Below are 15,090 nucleotides of genomic sequence, written 5' to 3'. Positions count from 1 at the left end.
GGTGGCCTGCGTCCTCAGAGATATCGCTAAGGCAGGGAGGGGCAGGGGATGGAGTCCTTGACACAGCAGTGTTCCTCTTGGCTTTGGAAGAGGAGGAGATCACCACGTCTTCTCTCCCGTTAGGACCTGCACTATGGAAACAGGCTATAAACGGAAGGGCAGAGGACAAGGCACAGACACTCCGGAGACCCTCTGCGTGGGGACACTAGACCATCTATCATGATCCAGGAAGTCAGGTAGGTGTTTTCCCTCCTCTTCTCTCCTTTCCCCTTCTATCCATTCCTTCTCTCCTGTCCTGTGGCCAAGAGTGTCATGTCCCACATCCCTGTGTCAACAGTCAGCCGTACCCTTTGGCTGCCGTGGATGGTAACCAAGAGTGGGCTAGGAGTTCTCATAGCGTGGGCAGTCCCAGGCCCTAGGGTGCCGGAGATCTCTGGGCAGGTCTGACAGGCATAGGGCTTACAGCTCCAGGCCCGGAGAATTAGAGCAGGAGGAGCCAGAGACTTCGAGTCCTGTGTATTCAGAGTAGAGGCTTTGGCTCTGGGCGTGGGCACTGGGTGCCAGGCAGCTGGTGTAGCCCTCAGCCCTCAGCAGCAGCTGAGGGAAAGTAGAGTTGGTGTCAGTGTTAACAGTCCTGAAAGTGTCACCTGGCTTTCGGTAATGTTATATATAGCCCCTGAGCCTCAGACATAAGGACTCTCGGCCTTTAGTGGCAGCCAGTGTTAGCATTCCCAATTAATCCAGACCCAACAAACTTGCCCTTGGCCACCATTGAGCATGAGAATGAAAATTGTTGGCACAGACTATGCGGAGGAGCTTCCAGCTTCTAATCTACCCATTTAGAGATGCTTGTTAAACTTACTTTGAGCCAGAGGGGAGACACTATCTCATGCTGCCCCCGGTATAACATTAGGCTTCAATAAAGGCTTCCCCGGAGCGACCCTTTCTTGCCTACGGTGGTCATTATCTTTGGTAAAGGGATCTGAGCAGGTAGCAGGAGAGGAGATATGGCAACCAGGTAGACTTGGAGATGGCAGCAGCTGCAGGCTTGGTGGACACCAGTGACAGCACGTGACAGCACGAGTGTCGGGAGGGCTGCTGAAGAGTCCCAGGCAAAGGCTGGGACAGAGACAGCAGGGTGCAGAGGTGACACAGGCCTGTGGAAGCAGCTGTGGCTGGAGCAGGAGCTGGACTACACTGTCCTCCAGGCGTCTGGGGAGTTTTCAAGCAACCAGACTTCCATGATGGCAATCCTGCTGGCTTCCAAGAGAGGGGCTGCTCCATAGACAGGTTCCCACCCAAAGCAACCAGGCCCGAGGAGGAGCCTGACAAGCAAGGCTCCCCATCCACTCTGCCTATTTTTTTTAACATTAATATCTCCTTTCCCCTCCTTTTTTTTAATTTAATTTTTTTCATGTAATATATTTTGATCATGTTTTCCCCTCCCCCAGTCCCCCCCAAATCTTCCCCACCTCCCTACCCATGCAACTTTGTGTTCTTTCCCCCCCCAAAAAAAAGCCCACACAAATAAAATATCAAAATAAGCAAAAACCAATCAGACCAAAAAAAAATGCAAAAACAAAACAAAACCCCACATAAAAAAAACGTAGAGTTCCTTTTGAGCTGGCCAACTACGCTGGGGCATGGGACTGCCCTGGGATGTGGTGGATACACTCAGTGACACTCCATGGGAGACAAGGGAGTCGTCCTTTGCCAGCAGACACCAATTAGAGATAGTTCTCGGTTAGGGATGGGAGCCTGTGTCCAGTTCCCCTCTCAGTGCTGGGACCTTGTCTGGCTTGAGCTGGCGCAGGCCCTGTGCATGCCGCCACAGACTCTGTGAGTTCATATGAGTACCAGTCCTGTTGTATCTGGAAGACACTGTTTCCTTGGAGTCATCCACCACCTCTGGCTCTTTCCACCTTCCACCCCCTCCCTTTTTGCATAGATCCCTGAGCCTTGAGGGGAGAAGTTTGATAATAACATTCCATCTAGGACCAAGTATTCCAAGTCTCTGATTCTCTACACATTGTTCAGTTATGGAACATTATTATTCTTTTTTTGTTTGGTTGGTTTTTCAAGACAGGGTTTCTCTGTGTAGCTCTGGCTGTCCTGGAACTCACTCTGTAGACCAGGCTGGCCTTGAACTCAGAGATCTGCTTGCCTCTGCCTCTCAAGTGCTAGGATCAAAGGTGTGCGCAACCGCCAAAGACTGAACATTAACATTCTCACAATACTTAACAAAGTGTAACACCTGGCCAAGTACCCTTAGGGAGAGTTGAGTACTGACTTCTGTCTTAACTGGGTTATCCAGACTCAACAAACTTGCCCTTGGGCACTATTCAGCATGAGAATGAAAAATTACTGGCACAGAACATGAGCTTTGAGCTTCTATTCTACCCATTTATAGATGGTGTGACTGAGGCACACATTTTGCCATGTCTTGCACAGCTTGGTCCTGGAAACCTGGGGCAATGCAGGAATGAAGAAACCACAGACACACACACATAGAAAAGTCGGGATCTGATGGGCTATGCTTGCTCTGAGGGGGGTACCTACTATGCGATCCAGAAACTTGGCTGTGTTTACAATGCATAGCACAAGGAGAGGTTAACTAGTCTTAACGGGAGGTCACTCTAGGGGTGTTGTCTGAGTCTGTAAACATCCAGGAGGAAAGTGTGGTCCATGCTTTCACACTATCAAGATTCATACTCCCATCAGGAAGGAAGGCTTTGCCATCTCCCTAGGTCTCAGGATTGGGGTGCTTGCCATGTCCATGTTCATGTCAATAATACATATTCACCCAAGACTTCCTCCACTCCCCCACAACAGACAGAGAAGAAACTAAATCAAAGTCACAATGTGAGTGTGTCAGCTAGGTTCTGCTGCGGTAACAAATAGCTTGCCCCCAAAGCAGCATTTCCCACCCTTGCTTTCTGGCTGTTGTGAATGAAGGGGAGCTCTGGTCCACATTGTCTATAGCCCAGACTCAGGTTAAAGGAACAGCCATGATCCGAAATGGAACAGGGGAGCAGACATCAGGGTGAGTCACATATTGGCTCTTGAAACATCTGTACAAAATGTGACCTATTAATTTTTAACATATTTTACCAGACAAATCGAGTTTCACAGCCACACCCAAATGCAAAGGGATGGTTTCCTAGGATACCATCAAGGGCCCAGAAAGAGGGGAGCAGAGCATCTGTAAATGCCCGCAAGGCCTACCACGGAGAATTAGTAGTAAGCTGGGCCAGCACCCATCTCCTGGCTCCGGACCATGGATCTTTGGGCTGAAATCGTGTCCCAGAGGCCATTTCCCACAGAAGTCACCATGTCTATAATGGTGAGATGTGCCCTGTTTCCCATCGAGGTTGCTTAGAGAGCTTGGTGTCTTATCTCAAGAGCTGGGACCCCTATAGCGAAACAAAGGCTCCATGTCAGGCTGATGTGAGGATGAGGAACTGCCCCAGCGTCACCTGTCCAGACCTTCTTTTCATCTGTCACCCACTGCCCTGGGTGATCCTTTCCCAGGCAGCATGGCTGCCGGATAACATAGCCCAGTAAGGAAGCCATGCTCTTGTGTGGACACGTCCTTAGGACAAAATCACACAAAGCCCTTGTCTCCTGCTACCAGAGGCTCCAAGCTTTGGAAGTTTACTGACCTGGGAGCCAAAAACTCTTCTTTCTGATCCTGCCTCTGCCATGAACTTGGTATTTGGCCTTGGGTACCTCCTCCTCTCTTCCTTGGCCTGAGTCATTCAGTCTCCTCCAGGCACAGTTGTCTCGGCCTAAGGATCATGGATGTGAGCGCACTGCATGACTTGTAAGCTCTGGCACAAGTGATACAGGTCTAATGGAGGAGAGGAGCCTGGGAGGAGCTGGCACGAATGCCCAGCCAGGCCCCCGCAAGTGCCCAGGATATACAGTGATGTAGCAAGGCCAGCTCCCAGGTGGGCCTCCCACTCCTTCTAGAGTTAGAGGTGATATCTCTGCAGATGTGAGGATTAGCTAACCTGTAGTAACATCCAGAGAATACCATGCCTAACACAGTATGTACTTTGTAAGTGTTGGTGGAGAAATATGCCCCAAACAGCTTATTTCGACATATAGACCACCATTTAATTAGCCCATCTGTTTGGTACTCATGTTACTTCTGATTTTTAATTATTATAAATAATCGTGCCATGAACAGTTTTATAATTTAAAAAAAAAAGTTGTGTATCCATGATGGCTTGCTACTGCATATGGAGTTACTAGATCAGAACCATCGCTCATTATTTTAGGTTTCTGCTTTGGAAACGCCCTTTGCCTGCTATGGGAACTGCTCTTCCCAGCAGGCTTTCGTAAGCTTCCATCTCGATGGGGGAAATTGGGCTGGAGAGATGGTTCATCAATTAAAAGTTCTTGCTGCTCTTCCACAAGTCCCAGGTTCGATCCCACATCAGGCAGCTTGGAACTGCTTGTAATCCAAGGAACCCAATGACTTCTTCTGGCCTGTGCAGGCGCCCACACACATGTGGCATACAGTCACACAGACACAGACACATAAATAAAAAAATAAAACTCAATCTTTGGAAAGAGAGAATTAGGAGAGAGAGAGAGAGAGAGAGAGAGAGAGCAGATGGTTTGTAGTAGCTAAGACTTGGGTCCACTATATGCAGAATTCCTTAAGTGACAGTATTTTGAACCAAATAAAAATGTATTTCTCAGTCATATAATAGAGGGCTAAAGGCCAGAGTCCCGGGAAGGTGAGCAACTTTACCCACACATTCTTAGCACTGGCTTTTCTACCTTGTGACCCAACATAGCTGCCCAAGGTCTAGCCATCCTGTTAACATTCCAGCCACCAGGAAGAAGCAAAAGAAGGCAGATAACATTCCACTTGCATCCCACTGGCCAACCCTACCCCCTATGGTGTGGCTGTGTCTAACTATTAGGGGGGCTGGGGGATCCAGTCTATTCCGGATAATCAGGGAATAGCTGGGAGTTATAATACTAAGAAAGAAAGAAGAACAGAATTAGCGATGGCTAGATGTCTCCGTCATGAAACTAATTCAGACTGAGAACAGCACATATGGTCCATGGAAACAGCATCCTTAGAGCCCTGTACACTTTGAAGAGCTGGTAGACTTGCTTAGCCGGGGTATAGTTACAGATTCGGGAGGGTGCGGAAGCAGGCCCGTCTCTGAAGCTGATCGTGAGCAGATACATCAGCACAACGTGGAGAGGCCAGGTTACTTTCTGTTGCTGTGATAAAATACACTGACAACAGAGATAAAATACGCTCACAGCTCAAGGGTACAGTCCATCACATGGGAAAGTCAGGGTGGCAGGAGTGTGAAGTTGTTGGTTACAGTCGCATCCACTGTCAGGAAGCAGGGCGTGACCAATGCCAGTGCTCGGCTCCCTCCCTTCACTCTCGACAGCCCAGGATCCCAGGGAATTGTTCCATCCACAGTCGAGATGGATCCTCCCTATCAATTCATGTAGTGCAGATGATCCTCCACAAGTATGGCCAGAGGCTCATCTCCCAGACGGTTCTCAATTGTGTCAGGTTGCCAGTTAACACAAATCATCACAGACCACTCACTCCAGCCTGCCTGCCCCCCACTCTCCTACCCTCACGCTCACCATTTCCCCTCATCTCCACAGGGCCGGCTTCTGATGGACCTTGAGAGCCTTCAACTGGGCACTGAGAACCTGTGGGCCTGGCTTGTGAGGCTGCTGAGTGAAAACTCAGAATGGCTGGATGCCCAGGTTAGGTTCTACCTCCCGACCGCGGACCTGGACTCCAGCAGCAAGGCCCCCGATCCTGAGATCATTCGTCATCAGCTCAGGAGGCTGTACACCCAGGGCCTGGCCACCTGGCAGTCTTTCATCTATAGTCTGTGCATGGAGCTTACTGTGCCTCTAGACCTGGAGGTACCACTGCTGAGCATCTGGGGCCAAAAAGACGGTAAGGGCCCACATGGGAGGTACAGGCTGCCAGCACAGCCTTGTGACCTGCAGAGCTTCAGGCCCCCCCCACCCCCTGTGACCCATCTGGTCACACAGAGAGGACATAGAAGAGCCATACATTCCAAATGCCTGCAATGACCAAGAAGAGGCTTCCTTCTACGGTTCAGTCAGAAGACCTCAGCCCCTACTAATAAGCAGGGGGTTAAGTATTCCATTCAGCACCTTCTTGAGCATAGAACTGAGGAGGGGCCCTTGGACAGAAAGTGAAAACTCAACCATGAGCTCTACCAGCGTGGAGGTGGGGACACATACTCATGCACACATGAGCAGACTGCACATACATGCATGTGAACACATACACACACAGATATGTGTGCAGACATACATCCTCACTGACATGTGCACTTGTATATATACATGTATACATCTGCACATTGCTGCATGCAGAGTGTACCACCTGCTTTCCTGGCAGATGGGCTTGGGTGTCAGTTTTTAATCTTTGGAACCTACGGCTGTCCCCAGAGCAGACACCACTCAGAGCTACCCAGGCACCACCATGACACTGTATCCCACATCCCTAGCGGCATGTGTTCTGCTGTCTTACAGAATTCTCTAAGCAGATAGGAGCTGGTGAAGACAGCCATCCTGGACCTCTGCTGCACCATGGTGAGATCTGGGGCTAGGGCTTGGGGTGCCAGCTGATAGGGGTTTGGGGTGCCAGCTGGTATGCTCAGTCTTCACCTTCAGCTAGTACTGGCTAGTGACCACCATTTCTTCCTCAGCACATGGACCAAGTCTCACCTCCTCCTTCTCTGTGACTTTCAAGACCTGCCCTACTGTCTTTTACCAGGGATCTAGTTTGGGGCCCTGGAAGAGACTGAGTGTGGCTGGCCTCAGCCCTATAGATCCACTGTCAGGTGTCACCCAGGAAGCCTGTTCTCATGTCCCTGTCCCCACTTCGTGAAATTATAGGAAGGCAGGTGTCATGTCATGGTGCTGATGTGTATTAACAAGGACCAGCTGCAGGCTCAACCAAGTAATTGAAAGCTTCACTCTCACAGAGCCTGCCCCTTCCCTGGTGGACATGGGGCTTAGAATGCCCTGCTGTGGGCCTACTTGCTTCATCCTGGACCGGAGCCTGAAGCTTGCTGGTGAAGCTATAGAAATGGCCTTCTCGTAATCCTAGAGTGTCTCGTTCTTCTCTGCCTGGGCCCATTTGTGGAAGAGAGCACCCCAAAGTTGTTGCCTGGGTCCCCATTTTCTCCCCCATGCCCTTACTTCTCTCTTTCCAGGTGTCAAGCGCCCTTCTCAGAGCTGTGGGTCCTCCCCCCGCCGGAAGCACTGCAGGAAACAGCAGCTAGGTGGGTCACGGGAGTAGGGAACTCCGCGTAAGACTGGGTTGCCCTGAGGTTGATCACAGACAGATTCAAGGCCTTGCCCCTGGATGAGAAGCTTTGGAGGCCCAGTGGCTTGTTTTCCAAGCCTCTAGGAGAGAAATACTGAAGGTCCTGAGTGAACAGGAGAGGAGACAGGGTATCTCAAGGACGGGTTCGTCATTTGGCTTTTCCAGACTGTCCTCAAGGTTGTGGGAGCACCAGGGTGGTAACCAGTGTGACCTCAGGCCTGAGCCCTCAGTGGCCATGTTGGGGGTGAGTGAGGATAGAGGTGATGAAGGTGCCTTGGAGAACCCCCAGACAGGAGGTCCATGGAGACACAGGGCACTGAGGCTAGACCAAGGGGAAGAGGAGAGGGGAAACTTCCTTCATCTTCTATCAGTGATCTGGAATAGTCCTTGGCCCAGCCCTCACATACACATACACTCCACCTATTGTGGGCATAACTAGAAAATTCACATCTGTGCAAAATAGGCCACTACTTCAGTCCTCCTTGGAGTAGGGGTGGAGGCTGAGTCTTCCCAATGACCCAGGAAGGAAGGAAGTAACACTTGGCATAGCAGGAGCCCAGTTCCCATGGTCTGATGGGCAGATACAAAGTCTGTGGTTTGTTGGTTCCCACTCACTCTCAAGGGAAAGATGCAGTTGCCTCTGCTGTCTTAGAGCTGGTCCCCATAGATGTTGCAAAGCGAGCAACCTCCCCTAGCTGACTGAAAAAAGACCTCCCCTGCATTGCCCTGGAAGAGAGAGTTGTAACCCAAGGGCCCATCCTCACCTCCCTGGGTAAGTGGCTTCAGAGCCCATGTTGCTGTCCAACCACTCCTTCTGGGAGTGTGGATGGCCTAAGAACCTTCACTGTGCCCTTCGTACTTGCCCCCATGCACACACGGCTGAGGCTAAAGGCAGTAACAGTCTGATCACAGGGTCCCAGGACATGTATCAAGTGTGAGAGATCCTGCCTTCATGCCGTTACTGTGCCCCTTGCAGAGTTGGCTAAGAAGTACCTGAAACTCCTAAAGACCTCGGCCCAACAGTACCATGGTGGTGTATGCACGGGAGCAGGGCATCCTCAGGCCTCCCCACTGGCCTACGTACCCCCAATTCTGCAGTGGAACCGGGCTACAGCACCCTTGGATGCTCAGGAGGGAGCCACTATGGGAGACCCCGAGGCAGCAGATGACATTGATGTGAGCATCGAAGATCTCTTCAATTTCAGGGCCCACAAGGGACCTCGAGTGACAGTACTGCTGGGAAAGGCTGGGATGGGCAAGACCACTCTGGCCCATCGACTCTGCTGGAAGTGGGCTAACGGTCAGCTGGACCGCTTCCAGGCTCTGTTCCTTTTTGAGTTCCGCCACCTCAACGCAATCACACATTTGCTGACACTGCCCCAGCTCCTTTTTGATCTGTACCTGAGCCCGGAGTCAGAGTCTGATGCTGTTTTTAAGTACCTGGGGGAGAATGCCCATCAAGTGCTACTGATCTTTGATGGGCTGGATGAGGCACTCCATGCCGGTTCCATGGGTCCCGACAATGCAGGCTCAGTCCTCACCCTCTTCTCCGACCTCTGCCGTGGGGCCCTTCTGCCAGGCTGCTGGGTGATGGCCACCTCTCGTCCTGGGAAACTGCCTGCCTGTGTGCCCACAGAGGCAGCCATGGTGTACATGTGGGGCTTTGATGGGCTGCGGGTAGAGAAGTATGTCAGCCACTTCTTCAGTGATCTGCTGTTGCAGGAGTTGGCCCTGGCAGAAGTGAGAAGCAATGAGCGTCTCCGGGGTATGTGTGCAGTACCTGCACTGTGCAGAGTTGCCTGCTTCTGCCTCCGCCGTCTGCTTCCAGGAAGCCCCCCAGGCCAATCTACGGCCCTGCTGTCCACTGTAACCCAGCTGTACCTGCAGATGGTGGAGACTTTTAACCCCAATGGGACTCTGCCTGCTACATCCTTGTTGGACCTTGGAAAGGTGGCCCTTAGGGGACTGGACACTGGGAAGGTCATCTTCTCTATGGCAGACATCCCTCCTCCCCTGATGGCTTTTGGAGCTGTCCACAGCCTCCTGACCTCCTTCTGTATCCATACCAGTCCTGATCACCAAAAAATAGGCTATGCCTTCGCCCACCTAAGTCTGCAAGAGTTCTTTGCTGCTCTGTATCTGATGGCCAGTGACACAGTGGACAAAGACATGCTCATCTGCTATGTCACCCTCAATTCCCACTGGGTACTGCGGACCAAAGATAGGCTGGGCCTCTCCGACCATCTCCCTACCTTCCTGGCAGGCCTGGCATCCCACACTTGCCGTACATTCCTTTGCCACCTGGCTCAGCGGGACGAAGCCTGGGTGGGCTCCAGGCAGGCTGCTGTTGTTCAGGTGCTGAGGAAGTTGGCTAGCCGAAAGCTTACAGGGCCAAAGATGATAGAATTGTGTCACTGTGTGGCTGAGACCCAGGAGCTGGAGCTGGCGAGGTTCATTGCCCAAAGCCTCCCCTTCCAACTTTCCTTCCACAATTTCCCACTGACCCGTGCAGACCTGGCTGCACTGGCCAATGTTTTGGAACACAAGGCTGCCCCCATTCACCTGGATTTTGATGGCTGCCCACTGGAGCCCCACTGCCCAGAGGCTCTGATAGGGTGTGGGCAGGTTGAGAGTCTCAGGTGAGTCAAATCAGAAGGGAGGTAGGGAAGGGTGGGGGAGGGCACTGTGCTTTGGGAAAGCAGGAGGCCAACTAGTCCCGAGAGACTGGATTCAAGTCTTGACTACCTGAAAAGAGTGTCCCATTTTCATCCAGTGTGTAACGCTGGCGGGGTAACCATGCACCTTGATCAGGCCTCTGGAGTCTCTTGCCTGTGGTTCCTTGACTCTCCTATCTCTGTGTCAGTCAGGGACTGGAGTGTTGGATCTGAGTTATGCTGCTCAAGGTTGTTTCACCTTGGACAAGTTACATATTACCTCCCTTGAGGGTGCTTCTCCATACTTGCAATGCGTACACAAGTCATGGGGATATGGGAAAATGAGATGGGATGATGCCCAACAGGCATCCGGTCCAGAGCCAAGGCTCTGTATCTATCAGCTAGAAAGAACAAAGGTGTAGTCCCAGTGCAAGCCTCCTGGGATACTATGGGGGCAGTCCTGTTGGAGTGTGTGTCTCTGTGATGGACAAGTCAGAAGTAGGTGGTCCAAGTCGGTAGCTTGCTCTAGCCCATGTGGTCATGCAGAGACCCCAGTCCTTCCTCCAGTGTCCCCTCAGACATCCTAGCTGTAGGATCAATGCTGAACCATGGGTGTCCCTGTGCCCTGACTTGGAGGAAGGGAAAGGGTGACCATGGAGGAATGTGTTTAAAAGTCACCATGGAAATAGGACACATCCTTTGCAGTCACATTGCATCACTGAGAACATAGCCACACAGCCACTTTGGGCTGCAAGAGAAGCTGGGAATGTCACTTCTGGCTGGTAAACTACTTCCTGCTAGAGCTCCATTTCTTGTTCTCTTCCTTCAGATCAACACCAGGTTTAATTTACAAACATGTTATATGTGTCAATAGACTGAAAACACTTTATACATTTCAGTATATAATATTAACGTTGTAACAAGGCAGTTCAGCCCTCTGAGTTACAGTTTTATCACTTAAAATCTTTTAATACAAACCATATTTGAAACACCGAACACAAGAAAGAAACATGAACAGCATAGAAAACAAAATAATCAAGTAAAAGGAATACCCCCCCCCAATTAAAAAAGCACACCAGGTAACATTCATTTTTAAAGAAAGAGGCTAAGGAATGGTGACAATCTTGTTTTTGAAATGATATAAAATTGAATTTTTTTGTTGTTGCTGTTTTGTTTTTTGTTTTTCGAGACAGGGTTTCTCTGTGTAGCTTTGCGCCTTTCCTGGAACTCACTTGGTAGCCCAGGCTGGCCTCGAACTCACAGAGATCCGCCTGGCTCTGCCTCCCAAGTGCTGGGATTAAAGGCATGCGCCACCACCGCCCGGCTAAAATTGAATTTTTTTAGACCCATTTGTGAGGTGAAATTGTACCTCTGCTAAAGTCTCTACCCATTTTGATAATTAACTCTTTGTGGTTGTTTCTTTTTCTTTTTTTTTTTTTGTTTTTCAAGACAGGGTTTCTTTGTGTAGCTTTGCGCCTTTCCTGGAACTCGCTTTGGAGACCAGGCTGGCCTCGAACTCACAGAGATCTGCCTGGCTCTGCCTCCCGAGTGCTGGGATTAAAGGCATGCGCCACCACCGCCCGGCGGTTGTTTCTTTTTCTAAGGAAAGATTCTTGGGTCTGGGAAGATAGCTCAGTGTCTAAGAGGGCTTGCTTTAAAAGCAACAGGACCTGAGTTCAAGTCCCCAGCACCCACATAAAAGCTGAGCCTATCTTCTCATGTCTGTAGCAGTAGAGTTGAGGGGCAGAGACAGGTGGATCCCCAGAGCTCACTGTCTTACCCTAGGCTAGAGTGAGTTTCAGGACCAGTGGGAGACAAACAAACAAACAACAAAGTGATAAGGACCTCTGGCTGCCACATGTGCACATGAGCAAAAGCATGCATGATGTTTTCTTGCCATGAGTTGAACTATATATGACTATATTTCTATGGATGAAGTGGAGAATTGATTTGGCAGATAAAGAAGCTAATGCTGTAAGCAACTACTCTAACAGCCACAAGGATGACTCATACTACTATGATGCCCCATCTGTCCCCATGGACACTGCCAATGATGTCCTGCCAATCACTAAGCCCTGCCCAGCACTGACTTGCTTCTCTCCTGCAGCTTTAAAAGCAGAAAGTGTGGGGACGCCTTTGCAGAAGCTCTGAGCAGAAGCTTGCCTACTATGGGGAGCCTGAAGACCCTAGGGTAAGCCAAGGCTTGCAAGCAAAATATGCAACTAAGGATGTCTGGCACACTTTTCCCTGCTTAGTTATGAACAGACAGATTCCTGGCCAGCCCTCTTCTCCATTCCCATTCCTCTACCATCTTTGCTTGTCCTGTAGGTTAACAGGAAGTAAGATCACAGCCCGAGGCATCAGCCACCTGGTACAGGCTTTGCCCCTCTGTTCCCAGCTGGAGGAAATCAGGTGAGTGATCTCTGGGAAGACTATCTTGCCTGGGAGAAGGGTCACTTCCCAGCTCTTAGGACACCCCTGGGGCCTGCATATTCCATTGGGGACTACCAGAGAGAGAGCCATCAGTCCAAGAATGAGGTGAGCCAAATCCAAAAGAACGCCTCCCAGACTCCAGCAGGGCACACATTTGGGGTTATCTTCGAGGATTATGAGTTTTGGGCTCCCTCCTCTCATTCTGTAACTCTAGGAAAAGGGATTGCAGTGTCTAGGCAGAAGGTAAGTATTATGAGGACACATTAATGCATATAATGTACAACTTCACATTCCTACACTTGGGTACACACTTGCACAGAAGTACATGCTCATCTAACTCAAGGGTGTGTCACATGCCTATTCACAGATGGGTACATGTGTGGCACACACAGGTACACTGAGATGCAGCACACACTGGCTGAGCACATCTGCACAATACAGCTCTTGCTTGTGTCTGGAATTGATTGCTTCAGGAAAAGGTGGAGCCAGGGACCCTCTGCTACAATCTTTTTAAAAATATTTTTGTATTTTACTTTTGAGATTATAACATAATTACATCATTTCTCTCTTCCCTTCTGTCCCTCCAAACTCTCCTATACACCCCTCCTTGATCTCTTTCAGATTCATGGCCTCTTTTTTCATTAATTGTTCCTGTATACACAACCCACTCAGTCTGTAAATGTTACTTGAATGTATGTTTCTAGGGCTGACCATTTCATATTGGAAAACCAGTTGATGTGCTCTTCCCTGGGGAAGACTATTTCTCCCTCTTAGCATTCAGTTGCCTATAGTTCTTGGTGCAGGGTTGAGGTGTCGTGGGCTTTCTCCCATCCACTTGAACAGGTCTGTTGATGCTGTCCTTGTTCAGCTCATGTTTAGGCAGTCATGTTGGTGAAACTTTATGGGTACAGCTTCTGACATTACTGGGAGACACAGTCTCAACAAAATCCTTGGTCTGCTACAGTCTTAGATAGCTCCTTCCTGAGATCCAGAACGGCAACCACTGAATCTAAGCAGGCTCACCCAGGAAGTAGAATACAGCACTTACAGGATGGAACACAAGCTGGCCAGCCCCTGCTGCTCCCACTGATGAGTGCCTTTGGGCAGTGGTCACTCTGGTTGAGATGAAGGTTTAAACCATTGATCTTATTAAAACTCTCTTTCTCGATTATTGAGTAACTTTAATCTTTAATCTTGGCCCCCATCACCTCTTTTATTTATTTATTTTTAATTTCCCCTGTTGCTCTCAACCATTCTCACACCATAGATCCATCTGTCCCTCCATCTGGGATTCCAGGTAGAGACAGTGAGGTCAGAGAGGTTGTCCTGGGCTCTGGGGAGCTGTGACCAGAGCTGAGACCAGAAGTCGAGTCTTCAGCCTCCTAGAGAGATTTCACTAGTCCCCGGGACATCAGTGAACTCAGAATGCAGGCACATTGTACATCTAAACCCTGGGAGCAGGCCTCTGGATCACCTCACCTCACTTCATAAGACTGTCACCCACCACCTGGGGCTTCCTAGCACCCATCCCCCCACCTGAGGGGTTGGGCCTTGGTCTCCCTGCAGTTTGCACGACAACCAGCTCAAGGACCCAGAAGTGCTGAGTCTTGTGGAGCTGCTCCCTTGCCTGCTGAAGCTCCGGAAGCTTGAGTAAGTGATCTTTACTCCCAGCCAAGCCCCTTTCCTGGCCCAAGTCACTTTTCTCTGCCGACTGTGTCCAGGGCATCCACCCCTGACACTTTGTCACCATTGTGCAGCCTGAGCAGAAACAGCTTCTCCATGTCAACTCTACTGTCCTTGGTAAAGGTGGCCATCACGTGTCCTACTGTCAGAAAGCTGCAGGTCAGGTGAGCAGCTAACTCTTCAAGGTCTTGGGGAAAAGGGAAGGGGCAGGGAGTGAGGAGGAAGTCCCTAGCTTAAGAGATCTGTGTGTGCACGCCAGAGTCAGCTTAATTCACATCTAGACTCTTGCTCAGGTCTGGTGCTTAATAAGTAGATAAAGATGAATGGATGGATGGATGGATGGACAACACTGCGGAGTACCGGCATAGCCAACCGAATAAGCCGCATGTCGCTCTCCATGGTTCTGAAACAGTGGTCCCTCATTGGCTCACATTGCAGGTTAGACGGCAGGCTTCCTAATCTGAATACAATTATAATTCTCATTTTTACAAGCTCTCAGGTTGCGTGGTGATGCACACCCGCAATACCAGCACTTAGGAGGATTAGGAGTCCAAGGCTAGCTTCAGCCCCATAGTGAGTTCAAGGCCAGCCTGGTTTACATGACACCTTATCTTAAAAAAAAAAAAAAAAAAAAAAAAAAAGAACCAAAACAAAACAAAGACCCCTCTCACGTTGTCTTCCTGACCTTACAAAAGCAGGCTCACTGAGTGGCAGAGGACTTCTAGCCTGTGCTGGGGCACTCTTTCTCTGGATGGTTGGGGCAGGTGCAGGTGACAGCTGTACAAGTGGGGTGATGTGCTGATTTCCTGTTCCTGGATATCATGGCTTTGTGTCTGACCCTCTAGGGAATCAGACCTCATCTTCCTTCTGTGCCCGGTCACAGAGACAGCTGCACAACCATCAGGGTAAGTAGCTCAGGAGGCATGGCCCCAGCTAGTCCTGAGAAGGTATCTAGAC

General features: G+C 50.1%; 1 protein-coding gene across 1 annotated transcript in view; it reads left to right on the top strand.

The window, feature by feature from the left end:
* The window catches only part of Nlrc5 (NLR family CARD domain containing 5), an 81,077-nt gene that overhangs the window by 17,947 nt on the left and 48,040 nt on the right, over positions 1–15,090 (top strand). Inside the window, exons 2-11 of the mRNA XM_052728863.1 lie at positions 124–236; positions 5,653–5,956; positions 6,565–6,624; positions 7,251–7,319; positions 8,340–10,002; positions 12,125–12,208; positions 12,346–12,429; positions 14,017–14,100; positions 14,208–14,297; positions 14,979–15,038. Coding sequence (XP_052584823.1) covers positions 5,665–5,956; positions 6,565–6,624; positions 7,251–7,319; positions 8,340–10,002; positions 12,125–12,208; positions 12,346–12,429; positions 14,017–14,100; positions 14,208–14,297; positions 14,979–15,038 — 2,486 coding nt within the window. The 5' untranslated portion in view covers positions 124–236; positions 5,653–5,664. The remainder of the gene's footprint in view (positions 1–123; positions 237–5,652; positions 5,957–6,564; positions 6,625–7,250; positions 7,320–8,339; positions 10,003–12,124; positions 12,209–12,345; positions 12,430–14,016; positions 14,101–14,207; positions 14,298–14,978; positions 15,039–15,090) is intronic.

Source organism: Peromyscus californicus, unplaced genomic scaffold (genome assembly GCF_007827085.1).
Source record: "Peromyscus californicus insignis strain IS unplaced genomic scaffold, ASM782708v3 Scaffold_8__1_contigs__length_139910024, whole genome shotgun sequence".
Taxonomy (NCBI): Eukaryota; Metazoa; Chordata; class Mammalia; order Rodentia; family Cricetidae; genus Peromyscus; species Peromyscus californicus.
This window is presented reverse-complemented; position numbering and strand designations above follow the sequence as displayed.